The sequence below is a fragment of the Oryx dammah genome, unplaced genomic scaffold (genome assembly GCF_014754425.2).
Source record: "Oryx dammah isolate SB20612 unplaced genomic scaffold, SCBI_Odam_1.1 HiC_scaffold_5, whole genome shotgun sequence".
NCBI lineage: Eukaryota > Metazoa > Chordata > Mammalia > Artiodactyla > Bovidae > Oryx > Oryx dammah.
In genome coordinates, this window is record NW_024070189.1 from 57,454,761 (window position 1) to 57,471,901 (window position 17,141).

Consider the following 17,141-nt stretch of genomic DNA (forward strand, 5'->3'; position numbering starts at 1 on the left):
TCTAGTAAATTTAGGAGTAAATTTACTAGGAGTAAAGTGTTCTGTTTACTAATTTTCTCTTACTTTAGTCATCTCTGGACAGATCTATGCCTACATACTCTCTCTGCAGTTACAGATATTTATATGATCTGTGATGCCTGATAACTTGATCACTTTATGTGGTTATATTACTACATTTATAACACATATGTTAATTAGATAACTAGAATGTTTAGTTTGCTTGATCTTTGCAGTTTCTCATCAAAGGGAGAGTTTAACATAAACTTTGAAGTTGCCTTCTTAATGCAAAGCATGCTGAGCTAAGAACATGAATACCTGAATTCTAGTTTTGTCTCTGTTGCTAAGTAGCTCTGTGACTTTAGGTGGAGCCTATCAACTAACTTTTCACTCCCTTCATGTGTAAAATGAGAAGTTTGGATCAAGTAATTTCTTAGGTTCTTTCCAGTGGTCCCTGAAGTGGAGTGAGACATATTCCTCTTGGTGGTATTTCTGCAGGTCGCCAAGCTGTCCAAGGAACTGGAAGATGCCAAGAAAGAAGTGGCTTCTCTCTCTGCTGCAGTTACTGCTGTAGCCCCTCCTAGCAGCGCTACTGTTAGCCCTGCCCCTCCTTTACCTGGCGACTCTGGGCCCGTTATACCCCCCTTATCAGTCCCCACACCCCCTCTTCCTGAGGCCAGTGTCAGTCTTCCTCCACCACCTCCTCCTCCTCCTCTACCTGGGTGTGCTTTCATCTCCCCACCTGGGGGTCCTAGCATCCCCCCTCCTCCCCCTTTGCCTGGAGGTGGTGGCATCCTTCCACCTCCTCCTCCCCCTTTGCCTGGAGGTCCTGGCATCCCCCCACCTCCTCCCCTGCCAGGAGGTCCTGGCCTCCCCCCACCCCCTCCTCCCCTGCCTGGAGGTCCTGGCATCCCCCCACCCCCTCCTCCCCTGCCTGGAGGTCCTGGCCTTCCCCCACCCCCTCCTCCCTTGCCTGGAGGACCAGGAATGCTACCTCCCCCTCCCCCTTTTCCTGGTGGAATCCCTCCACCCCCTCCATTTCCTGGAGGCCCTGGCATTCCTCCACCTCTCCCTTTTGGAGTTCCTGCAGCCCCAGTTCTGCCATTTGGATTAACCCCAAAGAAACTTTACAAGCCAGAGGTGCAGCTCCGGAGGCCAAACTGGTCCAAGGTGAGAATTTCTGTCCATCTCTTCATTAGTAGATTAAGAAAAGAAACCCTTCAGCTTCCTACCTTGTGTTTTGTGCATGGTTGGACTTCCCTTTCTTATGGTTCATGTCTGTGCATCTTCAAGTTCCACTCATGCGTATGTTTATTCAGCAGATAATAGACATATCCTGCATGCCAGATATCACTTGGGAGAGTTTGTGGAGCCTGTACGCTGCTAGAAAACCTAAACTTATCCTACAGTTAATGTTTTTTGCCCTTTTTACTGAGGATATGAGTGCCATGATACTGCACAGTTTGATAATAGTCATTTCACTGATCTGCAAGGTACTGATAATTTTACTCATCCAAAAGTCATAGATTTATGGATACAGCCCCCTACCACCTCTGCCCACCCAGTAAATGAGTTACACAGGATATGATTGCACTACGGTATGTATTTGAGACCCTTATGATTCTACATCAGTCCTTTGCTTTTGGAAACCAAGTGAAAATAAAGGAACTTGTGCATAAACTGAACAAATTTGGTGCATTTAGCCACTTTGATGGGGAAAGGGTAATGTAAAGCAAGGGAAGATGTAAAATAAAGCCTTATTGCTTCTAAAAGTAGAGGATTTGGGGTTAGAAGGAGGATAAGCAGCATATCTGAGTCTAATTTCTGAATAAACACCACTAAGCACACAAGCTGGAATCATCATCTGGTCCACCACAAAGACCATAGCTGTTCTCTGCGTCCCAGGTTAGTCTCACTCTAGTAAGATGTTGATAGCACAGCCAGCTGCTGCTTTTGCATCTCAGTCAGTTTTCTAGGATGGGAAGTACAGAGCTCGGCTTAGTAACTCTTAACACCTGCCTGTATCTACAGTTTGTTGCTGAGGACCTTTCCCAGGACTGCTTCTGGACAAAGGTGAAGGAGGACCGGTTTGAGAACAGTGAACTTTTCGCCAAACTTACCAGTACCTTTTCTGCCCAGACCAAGAGTGAGTCCTTTCCTCTTTCTGGCAAAGGGCCAGACTTAGTACTAGGGGCCAGACTAGGACTTAGAAGGTTCTTTAGGGTGGTCTCCCATTTCTTTCCCTTCCCTGGTTGAGGACTGAAGAGAGCTGGGGGTTCTTATTCAGAAGAAAGTAAGCTTGGTTTTGTATTCTGGGGATGCTGGAGTTGGCAAAGAGAGCTGTTGCACGTAGGTGTTTTGTCCCCAGTTTTTGTACATGTAGGTATTTTATGTCAGTGGAGCGTGTGGGGGTGTGAGATTAACATCACAGAGCTCAGGCTGGGCCCATCTTGAAAGGATTCTGGCACTGCCTTTAAGGCGCCACCCTCAAACCTATATACCTAGTTGATCAGAGTTGGGCAGGGTCCTTAGTATTAGTAGGTCAGGTGGCTGAGCAACTGTCTTTGTACAATAACAGAGAACCATACATGATCCCTTTTTTTTTTTTCCATTTCTTTCCAATATCTGATGCTTTCTCCTTCCTGGCCATTTGCTCCTGCAGCTTCAAAAGGTAAGAGTACTGAAGAGCCATGTAGTTGGGTCTCTTGAATATTAGAGAAAACAGATGTAAAGGAATTTCTCTTTGAAAACTAAGACTAGAAACTGGGGACTGATTTCTCTTTTGCTAGTTTTTTTAAGAGTCCAGAAGGACCAGTAACTCTGATGTTAACTGAGAAGGATGAAAATTATTTTAAATCAAAGCTACCATATACTTGTTCTTTCTTTGGAAGGTGAGGGACAGCTTAAATAATAATGCTGTTACTTTACATTTGTGTTGTGTTTTACAAATTTGAAAGTTCTTGAACATATTTTACCCTGTTAAGCCTGCAAAGAAACCTTATGAGATAGGCAGGGTGTATGTCATCTCCATTCCATAGTGTTCATAGACTGATTAGTTAAGTAGCTTGCCAAAGGTTTTATGACCAGATCCAGGGATCCTGACTTCTGGTCTGTCTTTTCATATAAATTCTTGCTTTTCATCTTCACCTTTGTATCTTCCCTTTTATTTTAGAAGAGCTGATCTCTGTTGGCCTCTTCTTTCTTCACTTCCTAATTTTTGTGGTTTCATGCTGTTTTGTGATGGGGCATTGTAGTTATTTCCCCAGAGGGATGCAGTATTTGAAAAATACTGTCATGCCTAATGACAATTCATTTCAGTTGCTCAGTCGTGTCCAACTCTTTGCGACCCCATGATTCGCAGCATGCCAGGCCTCCCTGTCCATCGCCAGCTCCCGGAGTTCACTCAGATTCACGTCCATCGAGTCAGTGGTGCCATCCAGCCATCTCATCCTCTGTCGTCCCCTTCTCCTCCTGCCCCCAATCCCTCCCAGCATCAGAGTCTTTTCCAATGAGTCAACTCTTCGCATGAGGTGGCCAAAGTACTGGAGTTTCAGCTTTAGCATCATTCCTTCCAAAGAAATCCCAGGGCTGATCTTCAGAATGGACTGGTTGGATCTCCTTGCAGTCCAAGGGACTCTCAAGAGTCTTCTCCAACACCACAGTTCAAAAGCATCAATTCTTCAGCGTTCAGCCTTCTTCACAGTCCAGCTCTAACATCCATACATGACCACAGGAAAAACCATAGCCTTGACTAGACGGACCTTAGTCGGCAAAGTAATGTCTCTGCTTTTGAATATGCTATGTAGGTTGGTCATAACTTTTCTTCCAAGGAGTAAGCGTCTTTTAATTTCATGGCTGCAGTCACCATCTGCAGTGATTTTGGAGCCCCAAAAAATAAAGTCTGCCACTGTTTCCACTGTTTCCCCATCTATTTCCCATGAAATGATGGGACTGGATGCTATGATCTTCGTTTTCTGAATGTTGAGCTTTAAGCCAACTTTTCACTGTCCTCTTTCACTTTCATCAAGAGGTTTTTGAGTTCCTCTTCACTTTCTGCCATAAGGGTGGTGTCATCTGCATATCTGAGGTTATTGATATTTCTCCCTGCAATCTTGATTCCAGCTTGTGTTTCTTCCAGTCCAGCATGTCTCATGATGTACTCTGCATATAAGTTAAATAAGCAGGGTGACAATATACAGCCTTGACGTCCTCTTTTTCCTATTTGGAACCAGTCTGTTGTTCCATGTCCAGTTCTAACTGTTGCTTCCTGACCTGCATACAGATTTCTCAAGAGGCAGGTCAGGTGGTTTGGTATTCTCATCTCTTTCAGAATTTTCCACAGTTTCTTGTGATCCACACAGTCAAAGGCTTTGGCATAGTCAATAAAGCAGAAATAGATGTTTTTCTGGAATTCTCTTGCTTTTTCCATGATCCAGTGGATGTTGGCAGTTTGATCTCTGGTTCCTCTGCCTTTTCTAAAACCAGCTTGAACATCAGGAAGTTCATGGTTCACGTATTGCGGAAGCCTGGCTTGGAGAATTTTGAGCATTACTTTACTAGCATGTGAGATGAGTGCAATTGTGTGGTAGTTTGAATGTTCTTTGGCATTGCCTTTCTTTGGGATTGGAATGAAAACTGACCTTTTCCAGTCCTGTGGCCACTGCTGAGTAAGAACCTAATAATTTTGTATTTCCAACTTCTACCAGTTTTTTTGTTTATTTAGAGGTTTATTTTGATCCTAGTGGTAACAATTGAGTGCAACTTTAGAGCATTCCCCTTCCCCAGTCAGAGCATTCCCCTTCACCAGTAAATAAGCATTTTTAAAGACAATTACTACCTTTTTCCTTAAGTGATCTGATGAGACTAGGCTGCACTTTGTTCTAATAAGAAACCTAATGGAGAGAGTATCCTGGTGCCTAGTGATTAGGATTCGGTGCTTTCACTGCAGAGGCCCAGGTTTGGTCCCTGGTTGCGGCATCATCCCACATGCTACATGGCATACCTCTGTTAATTGTTCAGTCATGTCCAACTCTTTGCTACCCCATGGACTGTAGCCTGCCAGGCTCCTCTGTCCATGGGATTCTCCAGGCAAGAATACTGGAGTGGGTAGCCATTCACTTCTCTGGGGGAAATTTCTGATCCAGAGATTGAACCCAGGTCTCCTTCCTTGCAGGCAGATTCTTTACCATCTGAGCCACCAGGAAAGCATGGCAGGGCCAAAATAAAAACAAAAACCAAAACAACCCATGCTGCTGGCAGCTGTTAGGTATATGTGTGTATCTAGGAGTCAAAGATCACAGTGCTCAGGCCTGTCTTGCTGCCCTAGCATTCAGGCAAAGTTGCCTTTTCCTCTAAGAGATTTATCACCTTCTGAACTAAAGTTCAGCCCAGAAAATTACTTCCACTCTCTTAGTTAAAAACGCTGTGATAAGGACTTACACTACTATAGAATATCAACAAAGACTGGTTGACAGTGAAAATCAACATCAAATTTGCTAATTTGTAAGTTCACAGAATCTATCCCTGTATTGGCTTCTGGTGCCACTTTCTTCGTGGTAGCTTCCCTGAGCGCCACTGCAAATGACAGGGTCCCTTTTCCTCCCTGCTCCGTCACCATCCTTCTTTTATTCGGTACATTTGTATTGCTGTTAATGCAGCAGAGTTTTCTTCAGTTTAGTGGTTTTCCTCGGCGTTACATTCCCACTATGAATTGGTATATAATGTTTTTTAAATACCTAAGCAAGACCTTATCCCATCTTTTATTACTTTTCAATAGTGTAACCAAACTTTTCAATGTTCCTTTAGTCTCAGTTTCTGCCCTGGAAACTACTTTCTAGTCACTGATGATTCTAACTTCCTGACAGCTTTGGCTTCCCCACCCCCTTAAATTATTCTTAGAAATAGCTGTATCTTAATTTGAAAAGAATAAGTATGAATTAGTCAATTTAGTGTCAGTTTTGATTTTCATGCAGTAATAATCATCAGTAATAGTTTGTTGTTACTTTGACTAAGGACAGTTCTAGCTAGTCTTTAACTATCTTTATAGTTAGGACTTTCAGATGTTAAGTTGTCACCTCTCTTAATTTCCCAGTCTTTTTTATTAGGAAGCACTAGCAAGGGTAGTCTTGAAAATTATTAGAACATGAGCAATTTTCTAAACAGCCTAAATTTTAATCACTTCAAGAAATTCCTGGGAGAGATTTTTTTTTCCTGCCAAACAAGTACTTATAGTTTACCCAACTCTTAACAGTTATCTGCAACACTCCCATGCAATGAAACTTTCCTACTTGTCATCAACCACGCTAGATCTGTATGTTTCTAATTTTCTTCCAACCCAAAGCAAATACTTCTTCCTTTAAAAATTATTCCTTCTTTGGATTTTCAGTGTATTACTGACTTTAATTTTTTTTTTCTTCTACATTTTCTTGCTTTCCTTCCCTTTGACTTACTCTGCAAATCTGGGGTGATGTAAGCAGTATTTGAATGTCAGGGCTGGTTCTAATGTGTGTTTCTCGGGGACAGGATAGTTGCTTTGACATCCAAGTAGCAGGTGGAGGTGCTGTATGTGGACCCAGTGCCTCAGCATGCACTGTGATCCAGGGACCTCACCTGCTCTCTGCCTTTCCTGAGCAGTTTTGAGCTTCCCTTTCTTATTGTTCTGGTTGGCAGACTTAATACAGACTCTTCCCAGGGAGCCCCTTTCTTTCAACCTGGCCCCCAAAAAACATTTTAGTGAAAAAGACTAGGATTCTTAGAGTTTAGGTTTTCATCAGGTAAAGAATTTCAAGCTATAGAAACTTCAGAGATGAGGACTCAGAGGACCTAGAGTCCTCAGTGTGAAGGCAAGGTTTCTGGTTCTTTGAGCATCTCTAGCATGACATTGCAGAATACCTTCATTCTTAATCCTTTTTTCAAGTAGGTAACCAGTTTCAGTAACCAAGTCTCTCATTCACAGTCTTAATATTGATGCTATAATTAAATTATAGGTAAATACTCAGTAGTAGTAGTAGTGTTAGTCACTCAGTTGTGGCTGACTCTTTGTGACCCCGTGGACTGTAGCCTGCCAGGTTCCTCTCTGTCCAAGGCATTCTCCAGGCAAGAATACTGGAGTGGGTAGCCATTCCCTGCTCCAGGGGATCTTCCTGACTCAGGTATCAAATCCCAGTCTCCTGCATTGCAGGCAGATTCTTTACCATCTCAGTCACCATTACCACTCTATTTCATCTTCCAGATGAAGAAGTAGAGGTATTGGTTAAATAATTTTTTCAAGGCTGTATGGTAAGTGCCAGAGGCAGGATTCAGACGCCAGACTGTGACTCCAAAGTCCTGCTCTAGCCCCCTGCTTTCCAGATGTGTATGTTCCTGCTCTTAAGAGCTTCTGAAGGCTGAGATCCACACGAAAGCTTTGAAGAGGGGGATATGCTGGCTTCTGCTACCACCTCCTTCATCATGGCACCAGTATCCTTGAATTGGAAGTGACTCTTATGAGTACAAAAAAGGAGCAACGTTGATTAGGGAAAGTAAGATATCAGATATTTAGGGTTGAAGAAGAGAAGCCATTTTCTGATTACAGTATATTCAACTCTAGTCAAACTAATCCAGCTGGAGAAAGAAGTACAGCATGTGTGTCTAGTACAGTAGACGTCTTGCTTAGATGATTTCAGCACAGCAGTTGCCAGTCTTGATGAGGAAGTCATTTGGACACAAGGTTTTCATAATATTACATTGTTTCCTCTCTCACTTGCTAAATACTACTCTCTGCTGTTTGTTAAGTGTGGCTGTATTCCTCTTACATTTTAGTGATACCTGAAACCTCCCATATAGTGACTGGCTCCTCCAGGAATGACCATTAAAGACAACATCCACCTTACTTTTGACATCTGCCTCTTGTAGTCAGAGGTCTCCAGCCATTGCTTCATTAAGGTTCGGGAAGATGTGTGCTGTTTACTAAGAGAAGAGCTAAGAGAGAGGAGTGAGTGAGTGAGTGAATGAAATTGCTCAGTTGTGTCCGACTCTTTGCGACCCCATGGACTGAAGCCCACCAGGCTCCTCCGTCCATGGGATTCTCTAGGCAAGAATTCTGGAGTGGGTTGCCATTTCCTTCTCCAGGGGATTTTCCCGACCCAGGGATCGAACCCAGGTCTCCCACATTGCAGGCAGACGCTTTAACCTCTGAGCCACCAGAGAAGAAAGAGGAAGTGGTCCCCAAATTGATACTACAGAATCCTTTATGCATTTTTCTCTTAAGGATTATTCTTTTGTTTCTGATCTCCTGACTTTCTGTAAATCAGGGATTTACTTAGTTGATTTACTCCTTGACAGAGACTATTGAATTTTTATTTGATAGGCAGTGCTGTAAAACATCTAGTCCTTTTTCACTGTCACTTTCCTTAGGGTGATCAGCAAGGAATCTTTTATCATAGTTTCTTTATTGAATCTACTTCTTGAATTCCTGAGAACATGTTCAGTAGTTAAATTTTATTCTTTTTCATCTTTTTTTCAGGAACATTTTCATCACCATGGTAGCCTCAGGTCATTATTTGTATAAACAAAGTAACTAGTTTTAGTCTTTCATTCTGCTTTTCTTCTAACTGACTCTCTCTTGTAGATAAGCATGTTCCCATTAAAAGTATAGCCTCTTAAAATGTAGGCTGGTAAGTGAAAACTGATGTTCTGAGTACAGTGATGTTTTTCTTTTTATGTTTATTTCTTCCTTCCAAAAAAACTTATGGGCTTATAAGATCCCCAGGCTAATCGTCCTTGGTAGGTGTGCGGTGGACAATATGTGGCATCAGCCCTCGCCCTGTTAAAGTGTGAGGTGCGTTTCCAGAATAGTGAGCATCGGAGCAGTTCTGCAAGGGGTTAGTGACGGTAATTTTGAAAAAGCTCTTAATTTTGAAATTAAGATCCTGACAAAAAACTGAGGATTTCATAACTAACAGTATTCTAATTAGGATTTGACTATGTGAGTCTGGATTCCTAGGTTTGTGCTGTAGTTCAAATCAGAACTATTGACAGCAAGTGGTGGGTGTATCTGTCTCTTGCTCTTCCAGAGCCTCCTTGCTTAAGGCTTCAGGCTGTATCAGGTGCCTGTGTTGGAGAAGCAGCCCTTTCCCTAAAGGGATCTCGGTCTTTTCCCTGTGAGCCTCTTCTGTCCACTAGGTGGCACCCACCCAGTGGGATCTTTATCAGAAAACATCCTAGTGAATCTTTACAGGCTCTGGAACTTTAACCTCTAGATATAAGGTTTTCTAAAAGCTCATCATGCTCTACCTTACTCAGTGAGTCTTTCAGCAGAAAGGTATCTTGTTCCATGAGTTCCCTACCCTCTCAGGAGTATAGGATTAGGAGCAGAAGTGCTGTTCAAGTGAACATTTGTCTTTTAATTACTAACTTGTCTTGCATTTTGAGCAGGGTCAGACTGTTAGCACAGAGCAGATGGGAAGTTCTGTAATATCAGATAATACTCCCCTGTGATTTAAAGACATAAATCTACCTGTATCACCTAGGGTTATAAGGACTCCTGCCTGTGGCATAAGTACTACACCTTCTCTGGGTTGTGATTGTCCTTCATCAGTAGTGTAAAAGAACCACAACACATACCCACTGAACTCCAAACCTTGCCGTCACTGTTTGCCTTGAACCCGCTGTATCTAATATTGTGTCATCTATGTTGGTTTATGTCACTCACCACAGGAAGTCGCAGAATCCCAGGCTGTCCTCATCTCTCATACTCGAATCCCTATCAGGTTCTGTGTGTCTCCTATTCTGCCTCCTCCTCCCATCTGAGCTCTTGACACGCGTCCACTGTGCCCTCTGGAATTCATGGCCCATTGCTAACAGAATCTCCTGTGTCATTAACTTTACTCTGTTGCTCTAACAGCAACTTGGCTTTCCCTCAACACTGCTTTCCCTCTTGCCCTCTCATGTGTTGTTTCGTTCCTCTTATACTCCTCACCCCAGTGTATAGGATCGATGTCCCCTTTGTTCTTCATTGCCACTTTCAGATCAGTCCATTTTTTTCTTTCCTAAAAACCCATAATTTTTAATCTCATTACATGGAATCATAATCACCCAGTTTCTCTCTTTGCTGTTATCTACTAACACCCCAAGTTATTCCTCTGCCGTACTCTAGGACTCCTTCTGTGTTAATTCTTAGCAGTTTCTATACAGAAGGGTCATGACCCTGTCAATATTCTGGCCTCACATTTCCTTACATTCGTCTTTTCCAGTGATCTGTACTCCATGCATCTCACCCATCTGAATTACACCATCATCACCAGAACTGCAGCCCCTCTGCAATCTCAATTTCAAACTACCCACCTTCTTTTTCTTGTTTTTCTTGTGTAAGATACAATTCATGTCCCAAAATATGTGTATGTATCCATCAGTGTAGTAAAAACTAGATAGAAAGCTAAGTGAAGAGAGATTGAACCATAGGAACAGCATAAAATAAAATGCTGAAGTAGTTTGGTTTTAGAGAACCCAAGATAAGGTCCCCAAATTAAAAACAGGGTTCTGTGGTTATAAGTTTAGAAACAGAAAAAGGATGAGAACGTGTTTTGTAATAGCATCACCTTCCATCTTTTTACCTTACTGTCTTTGGTACCCTAACCCCAGCAATCTTCCAACCCCACTAGGAAAGAAAGTGAAAGTGAAGTCACTCAGTCGTGTCCTACTCTTTGTGACCCCGTGGACTGTAGCCTATACCATGCTCTTCCTTCCATGGGCTTTTCCAGGCAAGAGTACTAGAGTGGGTTGTCATTTCCTTCTCCAGAGGATCTTCCCGACCCAGGCATCGAACCCTGCTCTCTCACATTGTAGGCAGATGCTTTACCGTCTGAGCCACCAGGGAGTCCTGAACCCACTAGGAAGCCACTTCTTTATCCTTCTTTTTTCACCATCCCTCACCTCCTAGAAGATTTCACTCTCCTCAGGTAAAATTATGAAAATTATAATAATCCTTCCCTCTTTCTCTCATTTCATCATGCTTGGTTGGCAGGATCACAGTCCTGGTTGATTCCGTCTATCCGTCTTGCACCTGCAGCTGTGCAAGCAAACACGCTGGAGACACAACCTGCTCTCCTTGGTACACTTTACTCGCCTGGCTCTCAGGACGCACAGTCTCTCTCCTGCCTCACTGGCTGTTCTTTTTCCTGCCTCTCCTCTGCTCAGTTTGTAGTGTTGCTTGGCCTTACTAGGCCATTAGATATTAAACGTTTCTAGTCCATTCAGTTCCCTACCCTCCTACTTCACTGAAAAAATTGAAACAGTCAGAAGTTGTTACACAGACTTCTTCCATTCCTTTAACCTACTTTCTGTGTCTTCCTCTGTGACTGTGTTCCTGTCTAAAGCCAGTTTCTGGTCTAACATGATATCCTCACTTCAACAAATGTATAGAACACACTGAAAGTATAAATTCTCCTTCTCACCTCTCAGAGTGACCAGATACCTTTCATATGTATTTGTTATTCTAAAAAGGAATTCTTTAGTTCGGAGAAGAAAATGTGGGAACTTTTCAAATAGAACCTTACTGGAAAATTAAGGGACAGAGGAATTAAAAGATAACATTATAGAAATGTGAGGGAATATACATATTTTTAATGAGATGTGTATGATCCCATTTGGTATATACTACTCTGTATTTTGTGTGACATGTTTCATCATCTCTTGATATCATTAGATACAGATCTACTTCATTATTTTTCTTTTTTTAAATTTAAGTATAAGTTGATTTACAATGCGGTGTTTTTGGTCTACAGCAAAGTGATTCAGTTATACATATATATATTTTTTCATATTCTACCTCATTATTTCTAAAGGATGGTTGAATTCTATCAGATAAAATAGTACAAGATGATCCTTTATTGAGAATTTAAGTTACTAATTTTTATATAACAAGCAATGCTGCTAGAAACATTTTCTGTTTATCCCTGCATAGTTGTATTTCTGCATAGTAAATTATTAAAAATAAAATTTCTGGACCCAAATTACTTGGTGTAGAATTGTACCACTTTATACTTCCTTCCAAACTGGCTAATTTCTGATGAGGCAAAAATGTTACCTTGTTATCTGATCACTAATGAGATTGAACCAAAGGTTATCCTTCCTACCTTGACTCTTTCCTCACCTGGAAAATGAGATAGATAAAGATACCTTTCAGTTCTAAACTTATGGTTTTCATACTGTACTTTTCTTTTTTTCTTGGATAAGCTTTCTTTGGTGCTGTCTGTCTACATCTCACTCTTGTTTTGACAGCCTTTCAGTTTCTTGTGTTGGTTTGCTTGTTTTGTCCTGAGTGATGCTTCTTATTCCATACAGTGGGGCCAGGCGTTAGGAGTTGCTCCTTGCTTACAACAGGTATTTGGGGATAGAGAGCTAAACTGGTGTAAAACTTTAACTCTTATGCATGAGGGCTGCTGATACAGATTCCACAGAAGACTGACTTGTGGAGATTTGAGGAAGGATGTCATCAGATAAAGCTAATTAACTTTAATTCCTTCTAAACTAGAGGAATTTGATATGTTTTATCTGCAGTGTGCGCTTCTCCTTTTTCGCCACCAGATGGCACATGGAGCTCTTCTATTTTAGCTGTGTCATTGTTACGTCTGGTAGTGATGCAGTCACGTTAGAGAGCGGCAACCTCTGTTGTATTCAAATATGCTCTGCCTGGTGTGCTGCCCTCTACCGGTCAGGAAATTCACTTGGAGGACTGTAAGTAAAAATGAAGACAGGAAGCTGTAGCTTGCCCTTTAAGAAAAGGATCTTGTCGCATTGCCGCTTATATTCCTGGAGGAGCAATGTTACTGTTCTCTGGGGACCCAGAGGCTGGAGAATGTTTTTGGTTTTGTTTTCGTTTTAGTCTGATAGCTTCATGAAAACAGCCTTCCTTTCAGAGACTTAAAGAAAGGCTTATATTGATATTTTACCACTTTGGTAGTTCATTATATGTATATATTTGTAATCCCATCATACACACATTCATAATATCATCTCTGTCTCAGTTTCTACTGAATAGGTACTTCAAGCATGTAATAGAATTACCCCCTGATTATTTACTGATCATTTCCCAGAGATACTGTACTGAATTAATTTTCTTCAGGGAATTCCCCTAGCTTGCCTTGGGTAGAATTTGCTGGTGCAAAATATTTTTGTATATAGTCAACCCTTCTGTCGTTTATTAACTTCTGATTATCTTAAAATAATCCCAGTGTTAAAGCTTCTCTCTAGCTATTCAGACTTCAGTGTGTGCCTCTGTTACTATTCTAGACACACAGACTGCAACTGTAGCTTTTAAACTCAAGGTCCCATCTCCCATTGCCTACAGATTCCAGATCTGATTTCTGACAAAATGTCCTTTTGTATGGCACTGTCTGAGACTTAAACCGTCCTGAATGGGATGAATATTGCTTCAGCTCCTATCATCTTAGTGCAGTTAGTCCCTATCTTTAAATATCTGTTTTCTCCCAGTAATTCCCAAACTTGAGTGCACATAAGGATTATGTGAGGAGGTAAATACCTGGGCTCTGTACCTCCAGAGATTCTGAGTTACAGGGACTGTAGAAGGGTATGTCTTTAACAAGCTCCTCATATAATTTTGTTATAGATACATTAATATGGCTCAATCCATTACCTCAGTGTTTATTTCTTTTTCCATTTTCTGCTCACTGTCTTCCATTCTCTGCCATAGTCTGAAAGCTGCCTTTTACTTTTTCTGGTAATAACATTTTTGATGTCTCTGTCAGAGTGAATATTGTACAAATATCCTTGTTTTTATGGAGGTCATGCAGATCAGTTAGGAAACAATATGACATTTTCTATTAACTGCTACCACACTTGCTTTTACAAACTTCTTTTCTTGCCATCTTCCCAGCCAGATCTCAACAGGCATCTTAGAAGGGAAGGTTCTCAAAAAGTTCTCTGGAGTCGGTGAAGCAGCTGGAAGTACTGAGAAACTGACTGGCCTGGAGAGGGTGGATGGAGGGCAGGTGGTGAGAGCTCTCTCAGGCCCACACGACAGAGATGGAGTTGTGAGGGACTGGATGGGGTCCAGGTCATGATGGAAGGATGTTGCATCTGACTGGGAATAACTCTTACTCACGTTTGGTTAGTCTCTCACCATGCACACCTGGAGTTGGTAGAGATTAGAGATGTGTTTAGTAAGAGGAACGGGGTGTCAGAGAAGTGTCAGAGCAGAGCTGGGCTTTGGGCGGGGTTTGCAGAAGAGCAGTTGGTGCTCCTGGGCTCCTTACTGGAGCCTGGCACTGGTGCCTCAAGGGAAAAGCACTGTTCTGAGGATCCCTTATAGTCCTTGGGAGTCATTGGGTCTGAACTTGGTTTTCTGCTGGTAGGAGACAAATGTCCCTCCAAACATAAGGACGTACTAGTTTTCAGGGAGTACCAAGGGTGTCTTCACTATAGAATGTTTCTTCCGGGGCTTTTATTTCTGCTTTTGTATTACCTCATTTTCTATGCAAACAATATAGGTACTTCAGAAGTCAAGATGATATTTTTAAAAGTCTAATTCCCTTCCTAGTATTCATCCATCTCAACCTTTCTCTGCCCCTGGCTGAGGTGCACAGCTTATGGGATCCTAGTTGTCTGAGCAGGGATTGAAACTGGGCCATGGCAGTGAAAGCACTGAGTCCTGACCTCTGGACTGCCAGGGAACTCCCGAGAAGTAGCCATTTTATTAGTTTCTTTCAGTGGTTTTGAAAACTGCCTTTGTAGCACATACTAATACAGATTTTTATCTTCTCTCCCTTTACCAAAAGGGCTGTCTGTACTCTTCTATGCCTTGCTCCTGTATCCTGGAGATTTTTCTTATTAGTACGTAGAGATCGTTCTCATTTAAAAAAATTGTAAATTTAAAACTTCTTAGTTGTCACTTTTATAATAAAACACTACAATAAGACAGAAATATGTACAGTAATGAAGTACTCCGTCCATTTTTGGAACAGTCCCTGCAGTAACCCTTTTGATCTCACTGCATCTTAGTGTGCACATGTGCTATTTTCTTCTCCCTGCTTGTCTTGCATAACTTCATGTAACAACTGAACAGTTAGTTACCCACAGCAACTCTGAAGACACAACAGTTCATATTACAGCCTTACAGCCAATATGGTGTGGGGAAGAGAGACTTGAGAATTTCTGTTAAGGGCCCTCCAGACCTCTGGCTGCTTCACTGGAGCAGGAGCAGAGCTTTGTGTCATTACCCATGAAAGGGCATGGCCTTCCTATGTAGTTTTTGTTCCTGGAGAAAATTCCTGTAGAACTTAATACCCTGTAACTGTCCCATTTTATGACTCTGGCCCATTGCCTTTGGAGCAACATGGAAGAATGCTCATGATAGAGTGTTACGTGGGAAAAAGCAGGAAACAGTCATATACAACCCTTATTGCAGTTGTGTTTTACAGGGAAAAAAATGCAGAAATAAAAGTCTGAAAGGAAATGTACCAGAATATTGTAATAGATTTTGTTAGGGTGCTGGGTTTTTTTCACTTCAACTTTTCTATACTATGGTCAACTTATTTTTATAATAGGAGACAAAGGGGTTAAAAAGGAAATTTGCTAGTGGCCAGGATGTGTGAAAATGAGGTTTCTAGAAGTATTTGGACCTAATAAATGAATCCCTGCAAAGACATTGGAGCTCTATTATCCAGTTCTGTGAAGCAGGTAACAGCATCTTTTACTACATTCTCCCTAGTAATCCTAGCCTGCTTCTCTTTGAAAAGTCAGACTACAACTTTTAAAAGACTGTTCTTTTGTGCACCCCCCTGGGTAAGGGAACCCCAGAACCCCAGTCAACAGAAGGGCATTGGTAGCCCCTCATCTACAAGATGGAATGGCCATTCTTTTCTCCTAATCCCACAGTGATTCCAGCTCTGTTCTAAAAGTCACGATTTGTTTTCTCTTGGATCTGTTAGATGAGAAGATTAGACACTCTTCTGTCTGCCTGTCTGTGTGTTTAAATTTCTTCTTTGCAAGAAAAACTGCTCAAATCCTTCCAAATCCCCCTTTTCCTATTCGGCTTGCTTTCCTCCTGCTCTGCTTGCATTTTTCTTTTCAGCCACGGGGTGTGCGCAGTTGAGCCATTTTGGCTCAGGTTCCATATTGTGAGGTCAGAAACCAGGGATTGGAGGAGACCATCAGGTGACTTTCTGTAACTGATGACGGTCCTGTCCTCATCCCCACCCCTTCTCCCCCCTCGTCCCCACCCTATCCTGGCTTCCACCTTAGGAACAAAGAAAGGAAAAAACCAGCAGTGTGACGAAAACCAGCAGCTGCATCTGCAGATTCAGGCTGGGGGCTGGGTGTTCATTCCATCTGTTCTATTTGTTATGCTTTTATCCCGTTACTTCCCCTCCCAAAACCCAAAATAAAATGGAGGATATTTCTAGGATCCTTTGTTACAGAGAATGGCTTAGAAGTCTGCAGTTTACTCTGTATTTAGGTTGAGGGCGGCAGTAAGAGCGGGTGAGGCTGGGCAAAGACTAAAACTGCTCCCAGCACCTAGAAAAAGATGAAGCTATTTTATCTTCTCATTCCATTTTATCCCAGAATATGTATTTAATGTCAGATACTGTGACAGAGGCTTATCACCTATTCTTTCTGATTATTGAAACAATGCTGCCAAATAGGTATCATCTTCATTTTATAACTGACAGATATGACTATGTCCTTTGTTTACTGAGAGCTCATAGCAAGTAAATACCAAGCCAGGATTTTAGCCCAGGTCTTTTGTGCTCTGAAATTTAGCATTACTGACTGGAGGGGCAAGAAGGCAGGAATGTTAGAAAAGGCTGAGGTACCTGCTGCTGGGCACCATCCTGGCCCTGTGCCAGTGCTCTTCACCTTTCGTCAGTGACCAGTGTCCTGATTTCTTTAACAAATGACTCTCAAGAGAGAAAAGGAGATGGAAGGGAACATACAGGTTAAAAGAGAATATAAAAATATGTCAACCCCTTATTTAGATCCTATTCATTTAAGAAAGGAGAAGTCTTTATTCCTAGTACCTTAATTTGATGCCTTTTCTCCTGCCCTCTCACCCTCCTGTTCCCTTGCATAAACCTGTCCTACTCTTTTGCTGACTTGCTTGGGACAGTGCCCGTCCTTCTAGCCCCTGCCCAGCCACATCTCTGAAG

General features: G+C 42.0%; 1 protein-coding gene across 3 annotated transcripts in view; it reads left to right on the top strand.

Moving 5' to 3' along the window:
- Positions 1–17,141, top strand: part of DIAPH1 (diaphanous related formin 1) — a 114,602-nt gene that overhangs the window by 45,947 nt on the left and 51,514 nt on the right. For all 3 annotated transcript variants that reach the window (XM_040239856.1, XM_040239859.1, XM_040239858.1), the window contains 3 exons: positions 496–1,167; positions 2,029–2,143; positions 2,660–2,668. In XM_040239856.1, the coding sequence (XP_040095790.1) occupies positions 496–1,167; positions 2,029–2,143; positions 2,660–2,668 (796 nt within the window). The remainder of the gene's footprint in view (positions 1–495; positions 1,168–2,028; positions 2,144–2,659; positions 2,669–17,141) is intronic.